At 46.3% G+C, this 19,238-nt stretch overlaps 2 protein-coding genes across 2 annotated transcripts in view; one reads left to right on the plus strand and one right to left on the minus strand.

Moving 5' to 3' along the window:
- LPIN2 (lipin 2) overlaps positions 1–15,209 on the plus strand; it is a 90,770-nt gene extending 75,561 nt beyond the window's left edge. The window contains exons 9-20 of the mRNA XM_039243190.1: positions 510–697; positions 2,616–2,709; positions 3,140–3,209; positions 4,209–4,298; positions 5,276–5,358; positions 7,280–7,424; positions 8,318–8,466; positions 9,011–9,097; positions 10,393–10,545; positions 10,949–11,063; positions 11,702–11,805; positions 12,112–15,209. Coding sequence (XP_039099121.1) covers positions 510–697; positions 2,616–2,709; positions 3,140–3,209; positions 4,209–4,298; positions 5,276–5,358; positions 7,280–7,424; positions 8,318–8,466; positions 9,011–9,097; positions 10,393–10,545; positions 10,949–11,063; positions 11,702–11,805; positions 12,112–12,256 — 1,423 coding nt within the window. The 3' untranslated portion in view covers positions 12,257–15,209. The remainder of the gene's footprint in view (positions 1–509; positions 698–2,615; positions 2,710–3,139; positions 3,210–4,208; positions 4,299–5,275; positions 5,359–7,279; positions 7,425–8,317; positions 8,467–9,010; positions 9,098–10,392; positions 10,546–10,948; positions 11,064–11,701; positions 11,806–12,111) is intronic.
- Positions 15,210–17,932: 2,723 nt separating this feature from the next.
- EMILIN2 (elastin microfibril interfacer 2) overlaps positions 17,933–19,238 on the minus strand; it is a 56,191-nt gene continuing 54,885 nt past the window's right edge. The window contains exon 8 of the mRNA XM_039243200.1: positions 17,933–18,920. Coding sequence (XP_039099131.1) covers positions 18,583–18,920 — 338 coding nt within the window. The 3' untranslated portion in view covers positions 17,933–18,582. The remainder of the gene's footprint in view (positions 18,921–19,238) is intronic.

Here is a 19,238-nt window from a genome sequence, read left to right on the forward strand (position 1 = left end):
CTTAATTTCTTTGTTCTATTTTGTGAAGTAACAGATGAATTTAGAAAAGCCAAGACAACCCTGAACTACAGTAATTTTCTACAGGATGTGTGTAGTACCACAGCTTTTTCTAGGAGGTTAGGATCAAAGGTTTCCCCCAAACATTAGATTTTTCTTAATTACTCTGTCATTTTCATCATGGAAATGTAAATAAGTGGTTATAACTCTTTGACTCCTTTAATTAAAATCAGAAAAGCTGTAGTTGAAAAGTTTGTCTTACTGTGAATGGCTGTAGTGACTTTTGTGATCTATTTACTGTATTCACAGTTAATTCGTCATCAGTGTTGTTAGGTTATTTTTAATTTATGATATGATTCTAAACTACAAGAAAAGCTGTGTCTGTAGGTCAATCTCTTCTTTTTTGAAGGGGATGTATTATTTGGTTCAAGCCCCAGAGAACACTGTAGTAAGCCAGGAATACAAGAAGTTGTAATAAGGCAAATCCTTTTCTCCCCATCCCCTGCTTGCAGTGAATCGGACCCTGGCTCCCGGCAGTGGCCTGAGTCTGACACGCTCTCTGGCTCCCAGTCCCCACAGTCCGTCGGAAGCGCAGCTGCAGATAGCGGCACTGAGTGCCTCTCAGATTCTGCCATGGACTTGCCCGATGTCACCCTCTCTCTTTGTGGGGGTCTCAGTGAGAATGGAGAAATTTCCAAAGGTACGCCGGGCAATCACGCCCATGTCTTCATTGGAGAAAGCAGCCTGGTCATCACGTGATAGAAAATTTCCTGTTCTGCCACTTCAGGGTATTCTTTAATGATCTCGTGCAGGTAACAGGTATCTCTCTTTAATGTCAGCCCCTCATATGGGGTGACCTTACATATAAATGGCTTGAATAAGCGAGTGTGCCTTGAAGGCTCTCATTTCACATGAAGAGGTGGAAAATTCTCAGGCTGCCTTGTTTGTGGAGCAGACAGGGTCAGCTCAGGCTGCGTCCCACATTCTCATCCGTGAAGTTGAAATGTGTGTGAACTGGGGCCCAGCTGCCTTCCTGGAAGGCACTGGGCCTTAGATATGAGAGTAGGGCTGAAGTTGGTGGAAAATTAATTCTCCACTGAGGAAATAGTCTTTCCGGCATAAAGTAGAAGAGGTTATTTTCTGTCTCAGTCTTGAGATTTGGCCCTGCAGTGTATAGTTGCTCAATAGAAAGGAAGGAGCTTAAAGGTAATTCAGAGGACTCCAGGATGGGGTGAGCCCTTGGGTGGGTCTTTCCCAAGTTCTTTGGCCTTTTGGGTTTTTACCTTCCTTTGTAACCTAAACTCTTGTTAATATTTTCTGTTTGGTTGGTGGCCCTTTATTGATTTTTCTCTAAGGAAAGAGTTTCCTTCCACAAATAGTAGTATCCTCTTTTGTATTCTCTCCCTGCTCCCTGAGCATTTTAATTGTTCTTTCCTGAATCTTTCTCCTTTTAAGGTCACAAGGTGCCTCTTCTCGATCTCTTAATTCTATTTGTTTTATTTTTTGCAAGAAATTAAGAGTGTGTTATGGTCAATAGCTCTTAATCCTCATAAGTCTTCATTTTAAAAAATACAAGTTGGGAGGTGGAATGGAAAAATGCACAGTTCTATAAACCATAAAATATTCGCTTAAAATTCTGGGTAACTTAGGTAGAGTTTGTTATGGGAAGAGGCAGAAATGGCAAGTAAAAGTAAATAATCTTCAGTCACCCAGAGGAACAATACTGGTGAGAACTTACCCTGTTAGCCTTGATCTGCTAGAGTGCAGGGTTCAGAACACAGCACACAAATTCGTGCAGAATCCTCGTTCATTTCTCAAGAACTTGGGGTTCATTTCTTGACCAATTCTAAGCCAAATTCTGGTGTGTATTTATTAGGGTTTTTTTTTTTTCTCCAAGCAATTGTAAAATGTTTTGATTGTTTTTCCTCATGTAGCATGCCCTGACAGCTGTAAGATCCCATGAATATTTCCTAGGTATGCAGTGGCCTGCCAGTAACATTTATCTTTGTTAAGAATGGAACTATAGTTTTCATTAATTCTAGAGAATGTGTGTGCACACGTGTGTGTGTGTGTCTTCCTTGCTCTCTCTCTGGCCACATCTGTAGTCTGTTTTCCTGAAAGTCTCTGGCATATCCCTTTCTCCTGTGTCATTTTTGGTTTTTTGTTTTTATTTTTATTTATTTTTTAATGTTTGTTTATTTTTGATAGAGACGGAGAGACAGCATGAACGGGGGAGGGGCAGAGAGAGAGGGAGACACAGAATTGGAAGCAGGCTCTAGGCTCTGAGTTGTCAGCACAGAGTCTGACAAGGGGCTTGAACTCACGAACCAAGAGATCATGACCTGAACAGAAGTTGGACACTTAACCGACTGAGCCACCCAGGCGCTTCTGTTTTTTAACTGTGGGAGGAGGGGTAGAAGAGAGGAAGGATAGAAAAAGGAAGTGTTCTTTCTTGTCCTGGATTTTTTAAAAAAATAGTTTGATATTTTGCTTTTGATGAATATAAAAAAGATTTTTTAAGGACTCATCTTTTAGATCCTTCAACGCAGAGTATTGTGATAACCTCATTTAGAAATTTATATAATCGCTAACCAGAGGATCATTATTTTACGTTGCAGAAAAATTCATGGAGCATATCATTACTTATCATGAATTTGCAGAAAACCCTGGACTTATAGACAATCCTAACCTTGTAATACGGATATATAACCGGTAAATATTCCTGCTTTTGTAATTGTTAAGTACTCTTGCAGAGCCTTTTTTTCAAAGTGCTCTTTTTAACTATTCTAGTTTTCTTGCTGTAAAATATGCCATCACATATAAATGAGCTAGTGGTCAGTGACTTTGAAATGAAAATGAAGCCTCAGCCTTTTTTTTTAAACGAAGCATTGAAATGTTATTCTGTCTTATAGATTTTACTATTTCTCTGTTCAGAGACGTTTGGCTTAAAGCAAAGATCGTTCATATGGCCAAAAAAAAAAAAAATTTGATCATCACTTAGTTGAAAAGAATAAGGACTTTTATGTTGTTTCTGTGCCCTCATCCTCTCCTCTTCCTCCGTCCCTTCCTCTCTACCTCCATCTCTTCTCTCTTGCTCTCCCTTCTCTGTGTAATGACTTTGCACAATTTTTATTTCTCACAGTTACTATAACTGGGCTTTGGCCGCTCCCATGATCCTTAGCTTGCAAGTATTCCAGAAGAGTCTGCCGAAGGTAAGATGATCACCATTTGTTTTCTAAGTATCTGTAACATATGATATTTAGAAAAGTGGCTAGAGCATATGGTATTTAGAAAAATCCATATGGGCACATTTCTAAACTAGATACTAGTCACAGTTTTATTTGAAATTAATATTATAGGGGTACCTGGGTAGCTCAGTTGGTTAAGCACCTGACATCAGCTCAGGTCATGATCTCACAGTTCATGACTTAGAGCCCCACATCAGGCTCTGCGCTGACAGCGTGAAGCCTGCTTTAGATTCTCTTGTCTCCCTCTCTTCTCTGCCACTCACCCACTCTCATTCTCTCTCCCAAAAATAAACATCAAAAAAAAATTTTTTATAACATAATATTATAAAAGATCCAAAGAGTTTTATGTACCCTCTCAAATTATCTCATGCCCCAAATCTAGGAAATTTGTGGGGCTGCCGTATCTTTGTCATTTTTATTAGATGTTTATACTGGTTTCTGGTTGCATATAAAAGTTGAGAGATTTTATTAATTGTTGGCTAAATATGGAATGCGTGAAAAGGAATTCCTGTCATTAATATGGAAAGAAGCAATAGGAAGAGGGTGATGGGGCCACCAGAAGTGTGATGTTACTGTGATTGGATCAGATTGTGGCTAATGAGCCTGTTCTATAGAACCCGGAGATTTGTTCTAAATCTGTCCATCAGCCCAGTTGGTCCTCGTAACTCATGAGAACATGTTTTCCAGTGGTAGAGAAATGAGAGCAGGCCACTTACCAGCCCCCTGCTCCTACTCAGCCAGACCACCTGGTCTCATACCACAGAACTGCCACAAAGCCGTGCTGCCACGAAACAGGACTGTCCATCTGTCAGCAGTGTTACAAACTCTGGAGGAGTTGGGGAGGTGTAGAGAATATTGCTCACATTCCATAATAAGGCACCATCCTATGAGTGGATGGTAGAAAGCACTTGGGTGTTTTGTGACTGACAGATGACTAGACTGACCCCAGTTGATTGTTTCCAGGCCACAGTCGAGTCCTGGGTCAAAGATAAGATGCCAAAGAAATCTGGTCGCTGGTGGTTTTGGCGTAAGAGAGAGAGCATGACCAAACAGGTAACCGACCCAGAGAGGTAATTTTTCCATGGGCTAAAAAAGAAGCAAATTTTTCATTTATTCAAAAAACCTTTTTTGCCAAGCATAAGAAAGTCAGTTTGGGCTTATAATACTGTCTTACAGTAATTAACAGCCACCATTTTTGAATAGTTTGATGTGCAGGTGCTATGGCAGATGCTTTACGTACATTAGCCCTCACCTTTACTACAGCCCAACAGTATAGCTGTGTGAGTTCCCATTTTACAAGAAAAGAAGCTGGGGCACAAAGAGGTGAGGTGACTTGACCAAGCACACATAACTGGTGAGGGACGGAGCCAGGGTTTGGTCAAGGGCCCAGCTCCAAAGCCTCTTTCCCTTTGCTTGCTCACTGTGTTACCTTCCAGACAGAAGCGAGAGCTTGTCTCTTACGGAGAAGGCGGTGGCGGTGGCAGTGGTAACTCTGTTCTGTAGTGCTGGTGTCCCCAGAGCAGACCTAATGAGTGTAGGCTAGTTCTGTTATGTCTGTGACTTCAAACGGTGCTCTTTTAAAATTTTTACTTCTGGGGTGCCTGGGTGGCTCAGTCAGTTGAGTGTCTGGCTGTTGATGTCGGCTCAGGTCATGATCTCACAGTTCATGAGTTAGAGCCCTATATCACGCTCTGTGCTGACAGCATAAAGCCTCCCTCAGATTCTCTCTCTCTCTCTCTTTGAGCCCCTCCCCTGCTCTCACTCTTCCTCAAAATAAGTAAATAAGCTTAAAAAAAATTTGTTTTTACTTCTGGTTTTGTAGTGAACAGCTTTTGCATAACAGCATATGACTTCTGTCTCAGATTTCTGTCCTTTGGCTTAACATAGGGAAAGGCTATTTCTTAAGCATTTTTAAGTTACGAATTCAGAAAAGCATTTTGCTAATTGCTAGAGAGGGGTGCTGATAAATTTTTACCTTTCAGTGTTGGGGGGAATAACTGCACAATGCCGTTGCTATCTTGTTGTTTTAGCTTCCAGAGGCCAAGGAAGGAAAATCTGAGGTGCCGCCAACCAGTGACCTGCCATCGAATACAAAGGAGCCAGCTAGTGGCAGGTGGGGCACCCTGTCCTTCCTCCAGATTCACATCACTTGGGCTGCCTCTCATTTTTAGTATTGTATTCAAACTGATTTTGACAATTTTGTTCAATTTTTTGTCAGAAACTTCTTTCTCCTATGGACAACCATGACCATAAGTGGCCTGTTTGTGCCACTCAGCAGATAACTTCTGCTTTTCTAAAAAATATAATCAGCTTAGAGGAGTAAATATACCCATCTCTGCTTTTTAAATGCCTTGTTCCCATCCTGGAGCCATGGAATTAGATGCCTGTGAAATGGAGGCCTCTGGGAAAGGAATCTCAGGGAGTACTAAGATGTACTATCCCCGATGTCTCTGCCCCCTGGCTTCCTATCAGGCGCAAAACGGAGATGCAAAAGAATTTCAAAGGATACCTAGCGGGCTCAGTTGGTAGAGCATGCAACTCTTGATCTTGGGGTCATGACTTAGAGCTCCACATTGGGTGTAGAAATTTCTTTAAATTTAGGGGCACCTGGGTGCCTCAGTTGGTTGAACATCTAACCCTTGATTTTGGCTCAGGTCATGATCTCACAGTTATGGGTCGGGCTCCCAGGCCTTAAACACGGAGCCTGTTTAAGATTCTCTCTCCTCCTCTCTCTGTGCCCCACCCCATCACGAGTGTACACTCTACCCCAAAAAAAAAAAAAAAAGAAAGAAAAAAGCCAGAATTGATGTGGGTCTGTTTCATTTCTTGAAAAATGTAGCACCCCTTTGGACACTGGGATTGGCTGGCCCTGAAAGGAGGTGCTACTCTGTACCTCGTTCTCATTTCTGCTTTTCTTCTACTTGCCCAGCCAGATTCTTTCCTTCTCCTCCTGCTTCAACTCTTTAAGTAGCTACTGGTCTGAGTCTGAGCATTCATTTTCTTGTCTTTACCCTCTTCTTTTAAAAGGGGTATGTGTAGGGGCGCCTGGGTGGCTCAGTTGATTAAGCGTCCGACTTCACCTCAGGTCATGATCTCACAATTTGTGGGTTTGAGCCCCACGTCGGGCTCTGTGCTGACTGCCAGCTCAGAGCATGGAGCCTGTTTCAGATTCTGTGTCTCCCTCTCTCTGACCCTCCCTCACTTGCGCGCGCACGCGCTCGCTATCTCTCTCTCTCGCTCGCTCGCTCTGTCTCTGTCTTTCAGAAATAAATAAAGCAGTAAAATAAATTAATTAAAAATTTTAAAAAAATTTTTAAATAAAAGGGATAAAGGGATATGTGGGGTGCTTGGGTGGCTCAGTGGGTTAAATGTCTGACTCTTGATTGCAGCCCAGGTCATGACCTCACAGTTAGTGAAATTGAGCCCCGAGTTGGGCTCTGCACTGACAGCATGGAGTCTGCTTGAGATTAATACATTCTCATTCTCCCTCTCCCCTCCCCCTCCTCTCTCCTTCCCCCCCTCCTTTCTCCTTCCCCCCTCCTCTCTCCTTCCCCCCTCCTCTCTCCTTCCCCCCTCCTCTCTCCTTCCCCCCTCCTCTCCTTCCCCCCCCTCCTTCCCCTCCTCCTCTCTCCCTCCCTCTCTGCTGCTCTCATTTGCAGTCTCTCAAACATTTTTTTAAAAGGAAGAATATATAGAATCCTTTATATTAGTTTTCTAAATTTATATAAGCAGTTATATTTTCTACAGTTTGTATCTTTTGAAAGCTACATATCTTTTCAGTATGAGTCAGTAGACTAGTAGCATTCACTCGTCATAGGAGAAAATAATCAGTTATTGCCAGACTGCTGGCTAATCATGAGAGAAGGTGGCCTTCTCACTTCATGATGTGAATATGCAGGTACTGGAAACCAAGGGAACAACGCTTCCCATCCCTGGAATGGATTTAGGATCTCTTTCTTTTCTTGATCCTAAAGAAAAGCTCTTGTCAGTAGAATGCCCTGCTGCCTCTTCAGTAACTAGATTGATGTTGATAGGCCGGCTGAGGATGACTCATCCAGTGACGAAGGGTCACAGGACCTCGAAGAATCCATCAAAGTGGACCCTGTTCCCACAGAGCCCCCGAGCCATGGCAGCACGACCTCCTATAAGAAGTCTCTTCGACTCTCTTCAGAACAAATTGTGAGTCCTGTGTGATCCGTGGGGACCCAGTCAGATTACATTAGTAACTGTTCATTGGACCAGCTTCCTCTTCTGTCCACGCTGTCCCAAGCCTGGCACACAGGACACGGTCACATACAGCAGGACAGCATCTCCTACCGTTGGGGAACCTGGGACGTGGCTTCTTCCACCACCACAGACTTCTTCCTTCAGTCTCTTGGAGTGAACCAAGGGATCTGTGTTTTTAATCTTCCCACATGAACCTTACACAGCCAGCCCATCTTTTTTTTTTTTTTTTAAGGAGCCACAACAACAGAGAAATGACATTTTATACTTAGATGCAGTTTCCTTTTTCCTGTTGGTTTCCCATTCCCTTTTGCCTATTTTCAGTGTGAAACGGTTTTGCTGTGCCTTAGGGCAGCAGGGTATGGCGAGAGAGCAGAGACGTTGGTTTTTTAGAGAATCCAAAACACCTTTCAGGCCATGGCCTGTCAGCTGCTTGTGAGCAGGCCGTGCGCACAGCGCTGGGCCAGGTGTGTGCTGCCATGGCAGAAGCCAGCCTGCCCTGAGCCGAGGCCCTGAAACACTCGTGGTGATTTGGTAAATATTCCGACCCTGTTGAGAATTGTATGTTTTCACCTGATTTTTTTCTTATTATAGTAATCATATTTATGTATTTCTTTCCATTCCTTATACATTTCTGACATATATGTGTACACACACACACACATATTTCAGAGATTAGGAAGTTAGGATAGTTTTTCACTTAACATGATACCTTTGTAATCTCTGACTACATATTATTGGAAACTGACTCTTAATTGTTGCACAGAACTCCATCGAAGTGATAATGCCATTAATTTTCAAAATTCTCCCTCTGTGATTTTCTTTATTCTCTTATTTTTCATAAAAAGGCAAAACTGAAGCTCCAAGATGGCCCAAATGATGTTGTCTTTAGTATTACAACCCAGTATCAAGGCACCTGCCGCTGTGCAGGGACCATTTACCTGTGGAACTGGAATGACAAGATCATCATTTCTGATATTGATGGAACAATAACCAAGTAAGCACGAGCCCATGGTGGGTGGCAGGGGAAGAGACACAGGTCACTGTGCAGTAGGGGGCAGGGGCAGGAATTCCTCCTTGACCACCGTCAGGAGGTGTTTTAAACTATATGCATGGAGACTTGCACACAGAGGTCACACGTGGTCAAACATAGGGTCATTCTGTGGATTGAGATGGATGGAGCCGTACAAATTAACATTGAAAACTTATGGAAAGATTCAGTTATGTAGTCTCTTAAGTTCTGGCATTAAAATAAAAACAAAACTAAGTTGTTGAGATTAGGGAGGAGAATTGTGGTTGTAAATTATCTCTGAAAAATGAACATCTGGCTCTTTTGTCTGATTCTATATTTAGAAATTCCTCAATGGGTGTGCAGGGGGCTGCCTCACTGTTACATAAGCCGTGACAAAATCACCCTTTTAGACTAGACTCCCCCCACTCTGCCTCTACCCAGTGGTTTTTGGCAGCTGGCATTTAAATAGGAAAACACTTGGCTATATATGCTTCGTTCCTGATACCTTTTCCTTGTTCTACCCTCTCAGGTCTGATGCTTTGGGACAGATTCTTCCACAGCTGGGTAAAGACTGGACTCATCAGGGTATAGCAAAGCTCTACCATTCCATCAACGAGTAGGTATCTTGGCCCACATGTCCACATACTCAAGTCCACTATTGGAAATAGTGTCTTCATGATCCAGCTTTTCCTGCTTTCCTTTTCTGTAGCCTCATACAAAGAAAAGCGTCAGCCACCATTTGTGGAACATGTGCTGTGTACCAGTCATTGTGTTACATGTTTGACCTGTACCTCTCATCCTCACAGTGCTAGGAGTTTGAGGCCCTGCCTGTATATATCTGTGGTTATAGTTATTGTTGGGGGCTTAAGCTTTAACAGGAGAGCCAAATTTACATTTTTTTTTTTAATTGGAGTTGTACTGTTGTTTAAGAGAGCAAGCCAGGGTGGGGAGAAAATCTCAAGTAGGCTCCATACCCAGCACGGAACCCAAGGTGGGACTTAGTCTCAACCCTAAGATTATGACCTGAGCAGAAATCAAGAGTCGGATGCTCAAGCAACTGATCCACTCAGTCACCCCTAATTGGATATTTTTTATTGGATTTCATTGAGTAGGTAATACATGCATGCTTGGTGTCCCCCATGGGGTCCTCTCTATGGGGAAACAGAGAAAACCGTGCTTTGGCCTTTGTGGGACCATAATGCATATGCATTAAATTGATTTGAAAACTTAGTATCTTGGGGTGCCTGGGTGCCTCAGTTGGTTAAATGTGTGACTTCAGCTCAGGTCATGATCTCACAGTTTGCAAGTTCGAGCCCTGCATCAGGCTCTGAGCTGTCAACAGAGCCTGGAGCCTGCGTCAGATCCTGTGTCTCTCTCTCAGCATCTCCCCTGCTTATGCTCTGTCTCTCAAAAATAAACATTAAAAAAAAAGAAAAGAAAACTTGGTGTCTTAAGCATTAGTTGAGAATGTCCTACTATGAAAATTGTGAGCATGTCTGTTACCCAGGTATGATTTTGCTCCTTGTTGTACAGAATGGCTTGGATTCTACAGATTGTCTTCATAAATAAGATCTTTTGCATCTTTCCTTTATGCAGATAATTTAAAGATAGTCCAGGGTTTTTGTTCGGTCATCTTTCATTGACTAGATGCTGAAGGTTTATCAGTACTTATAAATTTAGCATAATCCCTAGTTGCATACATATACCCCCATTATCCCCTATGATGTTTTCTCTGGAGAAATGAGATCTTTCTAATCCTGATTTCCTTATTAAATTCAAGAGTTTGATTTTCACAACAAATGAAGGGAACTTTATTTGGATCTTTTAAAAGAATAGTGCCTTTTTTTCTTTTGTTTTTCATTTTAGCCAGAGTATGTGTTTCTAAACCAAACACATTCTCTTTTCTTTCAGGAATGGCTACAAGTTTCTGTACTGCTCCGCCCGTGCCATCGGCATGGCCGACATGACCCGTGGCTATCTTCATTGGGTCAATGACAAGGGCACAATCTTACCTCGGGGCCCCCTGATGTTATCCCCTAGCAGCTTGTTCTCAGCCTTCCACAGGTACATCTTCTGTGTGCGCATGTGTGTGTGCATGTGTGGGTGCATGTGCCTGCTCGCACCAGGGAAGGGGTCTGAAGGCGGGGGAGGTTGGAAGTCAAGCTCGTTGTAAGGGTTTAGATCTGATTCCGAGCTTCGGCATGTCTTGGTTCTTTGGCTCCTCAGAGCTCACCCCGGTCTGTGTCAAACACAGTCCAAAAGTCAAACTGTCACATTTTCTCCTTCCCTAAATGCCGTCGCTCAGTCTTAGTCTTTGTTGACTGGCAAAGGAGGAGAAAGAAAAATATCCGTTACAAAAGATTTCAAGAAATGAGTGATTGTGAGCACTAAGATCTTCTCAGGACCACACACCAGGGAAAACTACCATTTCAGATTTGGTCATTGTATTTGTATTTTTCCCCCCTAGGGAAGTGATAGAAAAGAAACCAGAGAAGTTCAAAATAGAGTGTCTGAATGACATCAAGAATCTGTTTGCCCCATCTAAGCAGCCCTTCTATGCCGCCTTTGGAAACCGTCCAAATGTAAGTGTGTAGCCTCTGATGTGGGTAAAATTCAGAGGCGTGTATTTTTTAGGGTACAGCCTGGTCATAATTCTCAAACCAGTTGTGAAAACAGAATGAATGTCCTGCTAAATGGGTTTTCATTGATCTGTTCGAAATTTCTGCAGTTGGGGAGGGTCTTGTGCTCTAGAGTTGTGGTGTATGAGAAAAGGCACTTTCTCTTTGTTTTTGTGGCTTTGATTCCATCTCCTCTGGCAGTTGTGACTCCTGTCTAAGTGGCTCTCAGCCACGTCCTTGGATCCACCCCAGAGAGCACTCCGCCTTCATGAAAGCTTCTTGGCCTGCCTCCCTGTACATGGGGCCCTCTGTTTCCGGGCACGCAGAAGGTGTTGCGGCCTGGCCTCTGGCAGGCAGCGGGGGCCTCTCCTGTTCCAGAGCCCTGGCATCTTTTTGGTGCCCAGTTTTTTGACCCTCCAAGTGCACTTGGGTTTGGCCCCACTCTTGGGTTTGTCTGAAGCTCTGTGTCAGCAGTGGCAGAGCTGCCCGTGTTTTTCCCAGGACAGTCTCTTTGGTGCAGTTTTTCTGGCTCACAGGGAATGAGAGAAGCATCTCCTCATTTCTTCTCTTGTAATCACCGTATTTAATGTCGTCTTCTGCAGGATGTCTATGCCTACACACAAGTTGGAGTTCCAGACTGCAGAATATTCACCGTGAACCCCAAGGGTGAATTAATACAAGAAAGGACCAAAGGAAACAAGTCATCGTAAGTGTGCTCCTCCTCCTCAGCCCCCCACCCTGCAGCCAGGGCTGGAGTTGGGGACAGAGAGTCTGAGGATCAGGCCCAATTCGAAATACCAGAACTACCAGAACTGTACCTGCCTTTTGGAGGCTTTCCTCTTTGCCTGGGTGTTTGCTTCTCTGTAGTAGCATCTGTAATGGGATCACTGACCATTGGACTTCGAAGAGGAATGCTGTGTCCTGGGAAGGGGTGGATGCCAGACTCAGATCCTGCTGCGCTGAGGAATCTCTGTAACACTTTGTGCATTTCCCCCCCACTCCTTTCTCCTAGGTATCACAGACTGAGCGAGCTCGTAGAGCATGTGTTCCCTCTTCTCAGTAAGGAACAGAATTCTGCCTTTCCATGCCCAGAGTTCAGCTCCTTCTGCTATTGGCGAGACCCAATCCCCAAAGTGGACCTGGACGACCTGGCGTGAAATGGAACCTCCAGGGGTGGTCCTCCCTCACTCGCCTCAGAGCAAGGGAAGGTGACCAGCACTTCTGCTGGACAGAGGACACTGGGCTACCCTCCGAGCCACAGGTGCAGAACAGGACTCATGCTGACAGCCAGGCACGAGCAGGCACAGGGAGAGCTCCTGAAGCTGGAACCGCTGTCCTCCCTCCCCTTCCCAGGCCTGGCGGGGCTGAGGCTCAGTGCCCTGGGCAAGCGGGCAGGGGAGGACTCGGACCTGACATTGGAGGCCTGGGCTCCTATCACTGGTCGTCCTCATACACGTGCTGTGTCAAGTGTGTGCTGGTGCTTCTTTAACTGAATAATTTAAAAGGAAGAAAAAGAAGCTAAATGAGAGTGGACCAAAACATGTATAAAGTAAAGTGTTATCATTACCACTGGGCAGTTGAGAGTGTTTCTCTCTAAAACCAGGGCTTTCTTTACGGGATCAGGGTCCACTGAGCTGCTGCAGGTCCAGCTAGTGCTGTTGGTTCAAACCGCCTATGCACATTTCTTTTGTGGGCGCCTGCTTCCCTCCTGCAGTGAGACAAGGTGCCTGCTCTGGCGGGCTGCTCTGGACACGGGCCCGGGCCACCGTTCCAGCCCCCTTACATGTGGGTTTCTGGGGAAGGAAAGTCCCTTAGATCACCACCTTCTTAGCTGTGGCCATAGCCAAGACAGACCGGTCTTGCTGGGTCTGCTTGGTGCAGATAGGAAGAGTACTGCTCACAGTGGAAGTAGATTCAACAAGTAACGGATCTGTTTTCAGAGAGGCCTTAGAAATGCAAATACACACTTGTGTGGGGTTCTAGGTCCTGGAAGAGTCCTTTTCTCTACCTTTCTGCCTGCAGCTCAGTCTCCCCACCTGGTTATAATGAGTCATGTCAGTCTCAGGACAGCACAGGGGGAGGGTTCTGCCCCATCGGCCCCTCCAGACCTGAGAGCCTCCGTGTTGACAGTCACCTCTGTGTTCGAAGCCAGAGAACTGTTGGAGAGGGGGCTTCTGTACACACACAGGCCGCCAGGAGGGAAGCGGTGAGCAGAGTTCCAGAGCAGCGAGGGGAGCTGCAGATCCAGGCACCTGCTGGGGATGCTTTCCTGCTCCCCCTGCCTGCCCTGTACCTGTACTGTGGCGCTCTCCCTGTTTTAGTTGGCCCCACTCAAGTGATAGTGATCTAGAGATGGAGAAATGGGAGTGGTTATTTTTCCAGATTGGAGAGTCGAAGTCCCTTGCATTCAGCCGTTTCTCCCAGCGCTGTCAGATGCGGAGACGATGGTAGAATCCCCTGAACGTAGTTCTCAGTAGCAGAACCTGGAGGCACGCGTTCCCAGCGGAGGAACGACAGCTGCTGCTTCCAGTGCAAACCTGCCCACCTTAAATAGTTCAAGGACTAATTGTTTAATGAGTTTATTTGTGTACAGTAGGTTAGGCAAACTAGGTTATGTTTATATGAAATTCTGCCCACTTAAGTGAATCAAAATCCTGGCAGAGCAGCAGTGCGGCTGTTGATCTCATAGACGCCAGAGCGTGTCCCCCTGTTTGCTTTAGAAGAAGGAGGTGAGCTTTAGTAGCGCTTCTCTGCACATGTGCGGTACAGAAAATCTTCTATACCTTCGTTAGTGCTTTTCAGGTTGTCCTTTAAAGTTTTTGATTAGACAGTTTCTTTTCCTTGAAAAGCTCTTCCCTGTGGATACACGGGCCTTGTCAAGGTCGAGGCCAGGAACCCGGATCTCCCAGCTGTGTGCTGAGGGTGGCTGACCCGTGTCCCCGGTGTCCATAAGCACTAGACTTGTCGTTTTGTTGCTGCAGATTGATCCAGTGGGTACATTCACTAATTAACGTCTTTTTCCTTATTTAAAAGGAGTCCCTCTTGCTGAAAGTAGATGATTACTATCACTATAGTGTTCTGAAAGTGTTAAGTTTGTGCTGAAACCCATTGCCATTTGGTACAAATGACATTTGTTCTTTCTGTGAAAGAGCGTTACCCTCGAGTGTGTTTGTACACAGACCTTATGATGGTGAGTTAAGAAGCGTAAGCCTCACTCTGCCTTCGGTGATGGGCAGTATCACAGGGTGATTGCAAGCGAATCAGCCTTGGCCCATTTCCCCCTCTCCAGTTCAGCCTGATTCGAGTATTCACCTCGATGCCCACGTGCTGAAGAAGCTTGTCTGGCTGCGTTGTTGATCTCTGTGTCTCGGGCAGGCATTACGAAGTGCAGGGGAGGGGCCGGCGTGTGCACACTTAGCCCCTCCCCCCCGTGTGAGGACGTGTTTGCTGTGCTTAAAATCATCTGTATAGTTTTCAACTAGAAGAAGAGAAAACTTGCTAGTGTGATGTCCTAAAATGAAAGCTGCTGCTAATCACAGGAGAACAGCCGGGGAACAACAGCCATGTGACTGGAAGGCGCCCGTGCCCTGTAGGGACTGCGCGTGCCCCTTTCCGACTTCGATCTTGAAGGTGTGAGCAAGACCTTTTAAAAACAGCTAGGAAGTAAATGCTTTCTGGTAAATGCTAGTTGGTGAAAACAAACTCTTCCAGGAAATTTTATCATCTTTTTAAGTATCATAGTTACCATGGGAAGCCTTGTTTTGCTCTGCTTTAGAACATGCTGTGTTTAGTGAAACTGGTTAAAAATGGAGTTTTTGTTTAAAGTAAGTGCTCTTTCCAGGTGAAAACTTTTTCTGGTTTGTTTTGAAGGTAAGAAAGGGAGGGGGTAACTTTGTTGTTTTAATTTAATAATTACATTCAGTCTGTGATGAAGTATTTGATTATTAGCAATGCCACTAATAAGTTTTAAGTTGTCAGAAATTACTTGTAAACATCAGTACAGTGCTCTCAGTCCCAGCAAAGACAGTTATCCTAAGATAAATGGCTCATATTTTGGTGCAGTGTTTGATGTTCAAAACAAAATGTTACAACAATAAACAAACATAAACTGAATGCATTTGACTCCTTCCTTCAGAGGACATTTAAACCATATTCTCTGTACTCTTGCCAGAAATTGGTCATTTCCATAAATTAGCATTTTGATATTTGCTGACACTTAAATTTGTCTACAAAAAGGACTTCTCTTTGGTGCTTATTTTCATAAAACCTGACTCCAAAAATGAGGCTACGCCCACAGGAACCAACCTCTCTGGCTTTGTACCTTCTGCCAGAGAGTGAGTCATTCATACATATGTAATTCCTGGTGTGTCCGCACTGGCATCCTCTGGACTGTCCCCTCGCGTGCCCTGGAGGCCTGCTCAGAGCCTTCGCCACCCCACCTCTCCTTAAACCCTCCCTTGGGGTGAGTACCACTTAGCACTCCTGACGTCTTCACCAGCCTAGGGGAGTCCAAGTGATCTTGGATCAAAAACCACATCCCACATACTATTAGTGTCTTTTTATCCCCTCAGATTGTTGGGCTCTGCCAGGTGCAGCATGCTGGACACGGATCCCAAAACCTTGCTCGAGAGCCTGCCTTCAGGGATGGCAAAGCTTTCATCCCAGGCCTCTTCGCCTTGACGGGAGCGCAGGGTGAGAGGTCGGGGGAAGGGGACCCAGGGTCTTGGGGGGTACTTAGGGAATAGAAAGGAAGCGCCCAGAGGGAGGTTGACTATAAAGGAATCGGTTTCAGGTGCCTGGGGCTGAAGCAGCGTGGGCTCCTTCTGTAGCCCTTTTCCTTCCCTTGATAGGGTGGGGGTGGGCGGGGAGGAAGAAACATGTTTAGAAAGTGGATCTGGATAGATGCAGTGCCATGTTTTAGATCTACAAGTGTGGATTGGGTCTGACCCCCCTGATCGCAAACCTTCCTTTCAAGCTGCAGATCAAGTTGTGAGACCACTCGAAAGATGATCAGGCCACAGAAATCACTTCAAATGCAGTAGGCATGGATTTGCACTCTCTATTTGTGGTTACTCATTTGAATGAGGCCGTTTGCTAATGTTGCGTGTGGGGGGAGAAAGTGTCCCAGTCCTGTCTGCTCAAGTGCCCGGACCTTTTTCTCTTCAGTAGCACCTTTGAGAAGTTGTTTCCCGGTGCCTTACTGAGTCTCTGGCACGGTTTACAGCTTAAGGCCTGTCGGCTCCTGGAAAGGGCTGCTCCTGGGCTCCCAGAGCCCTGGGCTCCGCCAGCCTCACCGTTTCCCTCAGTACAGGACGGCCTTTACCTTTTTCAAAGGTGCCATCTTCTGACTGAGGAGAAACTTTTGAGTTTTCACTTATTTTATCTTGCAGTAAATGCGGGCCCTGCTGTAGTTAAGACCTCATTTACCTTGCCTGTCTTGGATATGCAGAGCTGAAATGTACCTTTTGGTAAATGAGTCAGGGTGCACTGAGAGGGGAGGACCAAGTTTTTACTTGGTGCTCTGGACCACCATCTACAGAGTAGAAAGAATAGTCACTGTGTCCCTTCTCTCTGGCCCGTCTTTCCAGCTGTTGAGCATTTGTCTCCTTTGGTGCTAAGGTCTCTACAAGGGGGTGTGAGGGAGAGGGTGGAAGTATGTACACGTGACAACTGGGCCTTCCTGCAGTGCTCTGATGCGTTGGGGTTTTTTCCATGAGTCATGTCTAGGACGGCCGGTGATACTCTGACAGCCACCGTTAGCCAATTCCCCAGCTGTAGAAACCGGGAAAGAGAATGCCCCTCCCCTACTCCTGGACAAAGAGATCCAGATTTTAAAGTCCTAAAACCAAAAACCTGAAATTCTTGGTCACTTCTGACCTAGGGGAAAGGACTGAGGAAGAAGGCTCTTCTCTGAAGTGGCCAGCGGCCACCCTATTAATCTCATTTGCAAGCAGTCCTGGAAACTCACAAAATTTTTACAGCGTAGTATCCAGTGAGCACCTGGGTGGCTCAGTCGGTTAAGCATCTTGAGTTGGAGCCGCACATCGGGCTCTGTGCTGACAGCTCAGAGCCTGGAGCCTCCTTCAGATTCTGTGTCTCTCTCTCTGCCCTTCCTCTGTTCATGCTCTCTCTCAAAAATAAATGATAAACATTAAAAACTTAAAGTATCCAGTGGCTTGATTTCAGGCCCAGGAAATTTGTTTCTAATGATCCACATCTTTCCCTGGGACTCTAAGGGACTTGCTTCCCCCAGGGCCACTTGGTTGGCCAGCAGATTTTACCAACCTGATGAGCAGAGAGCACCTGAAACAAACTAAGTGTCTTATGGCCTAGAGGTTTCTGTGGCTGCGGATGAAGGAGCAACGTGCCTGGACCCCCCGGAACAGAAAGTGCTCTACGTGGGAAGATGCCTGCGTTTCTCCGATGATCTCAGCTTTCAGCATGTGATCAGTTTTATGTTGGGCCTGTTGTTGCCGAGGAACCCGTGAGTCCTTAAAGCCGCATCTGCTGTGAGCTGTGCAGCAAGCGACCTCAGCTCAGGCAGCTGCTGATTAGATGTGGATTTTAAGCGTCCCCCGGAGAAGGCCCTCTTTAGCTGCGGGGATCACAGGGGAGCCTGGACCTCCAAGCACATCTGGTTTGTCTTTACAAGCAAAAACCAACACCCACCTCCCCCCCCAAGTGTGTAGCTTGGATAGTGAGGGGTCACAATGATATGGCTGAGACTGATTTATTCATGCTTACTTTCTACAGGCATTTAAAAAAATTACCTCTCTGCAGTTTGCTTTTCAGCAACAATCAGTCCATAAGGCACCAGACTTGAGTAACCTGAAGTGGTTTTACATCTTTATTGACACTCCCTGTCTTTGCACTTCAAGTGTACATGTCATTCAAGGAGCCCCACGAGCTGCACAGTCCCAGGTGCATTCCTTCACAGCTGGGCACGGGCCCGAGGAAGTGGTGCCAAGCAGCCCTGGGACAGGCCCCCCTGGAGACCCAAGGTCTCTGGGGTGGCATGTGCCCCCTCGGCACTTCAGTGTCTGAACTCTCCTGCAGGCGGTGTAAATACAGACCGCAGCTCCAGGCCCCACTTGGCCGGCCCGCCTCCTCTCAGCCCCGCCGCTCTTCTCCGTCAGCAGGATGCGGGCCTGGCCGTGCACGGTGGCAGACTGAGCTCCACGGTCAGCACCCGATGGGCCCAGCACAGGCTCTGTGAGCAGAGCCACAGCGGAGGACCCAGCGCCTCAGGTGTCCAGTGGGAACGACAGAAGGCAGTGGCCCCAGCAGGCACTTGTGTCCTCACCACCTGCCTGGGAACCGGCGAGTGTGTGGCCTCAGCAGCCAGGTAAGGTCTGTGTCGTGGGGGAGGGGTTGGGGTGTCTGCAGAAAACTAGACCAGTGCTCCAGTTACATACATAATCAACCGCATATATTAAAGCTTCCAAGTTCTCACAACTCTCTCCTCTTCCCTTCCCCAGCCACTCTAGAGGTGAGAAAGGAAGGGATATAAGAAAACCCCACTAAACGTGGAGTACATTTCATCAAAGTCCGTGTGAGCCAAGCGTCCCCCAGTCACCACGATGTTGACTCCATCTCCTGCCTTCAAGTGCACGATGAGGTGGAAGGCCCCAGGGCCCCCACAAGTGTGCAGTGCCCCTTGGGGCCGGTGGTATTCCAGGAATTCCCTCTTGTAGCCGGCTGTATGCATCTGGGCCACACTGGCATTGGAGACCGACAGGACGGCTTCCACGTAGGCGTCCCTCTCAGGAGTGAGGGTGGCTGTGATCAGGTAGCGCCCATCGTATGGTGCCGTGAAGATCCCTGGGAGGAGGAAGGCAGTCACTGGTGATACCATCACAGGACCTTCATGACAACTTATCAGTTAACCCAGATTTGGGGAGCTAACCGTCCCTGTGTGTCCAGGACTGTCCCAGGGGACCGACGGGGAGAGGTGGTCACTCGCCCTCTAGAAGGCAGACTCCTCAGCTGGCCCAGTCCTCATGGTGAGACCCCATCTTCTACTTGGAGCATCCAGAAGAGGACAAATCTTGCAAGTCCCCAGGACGTGCTCTGACGCCCCCAGGAACTCGGCCCTACGCCCTACGCCCTACGCCCGGAGCAGCCGTCAGAACCGCCTTC

This window comes from Hyaena hyaena, unplaced genomic scaffold (assembly GCF_003009895.1).
Source record: "Hyaena hyaena isolate Hyena2069 unplaced genomic scaffold, ASM300989v1 scaffold_222, whole genome shotgun sequence".
NCBI lineage: Eukaryota > Metazoa > Chordata > Mammalia > Carnivora > Hyaenidae > Hyaena > Hyaena hyaena.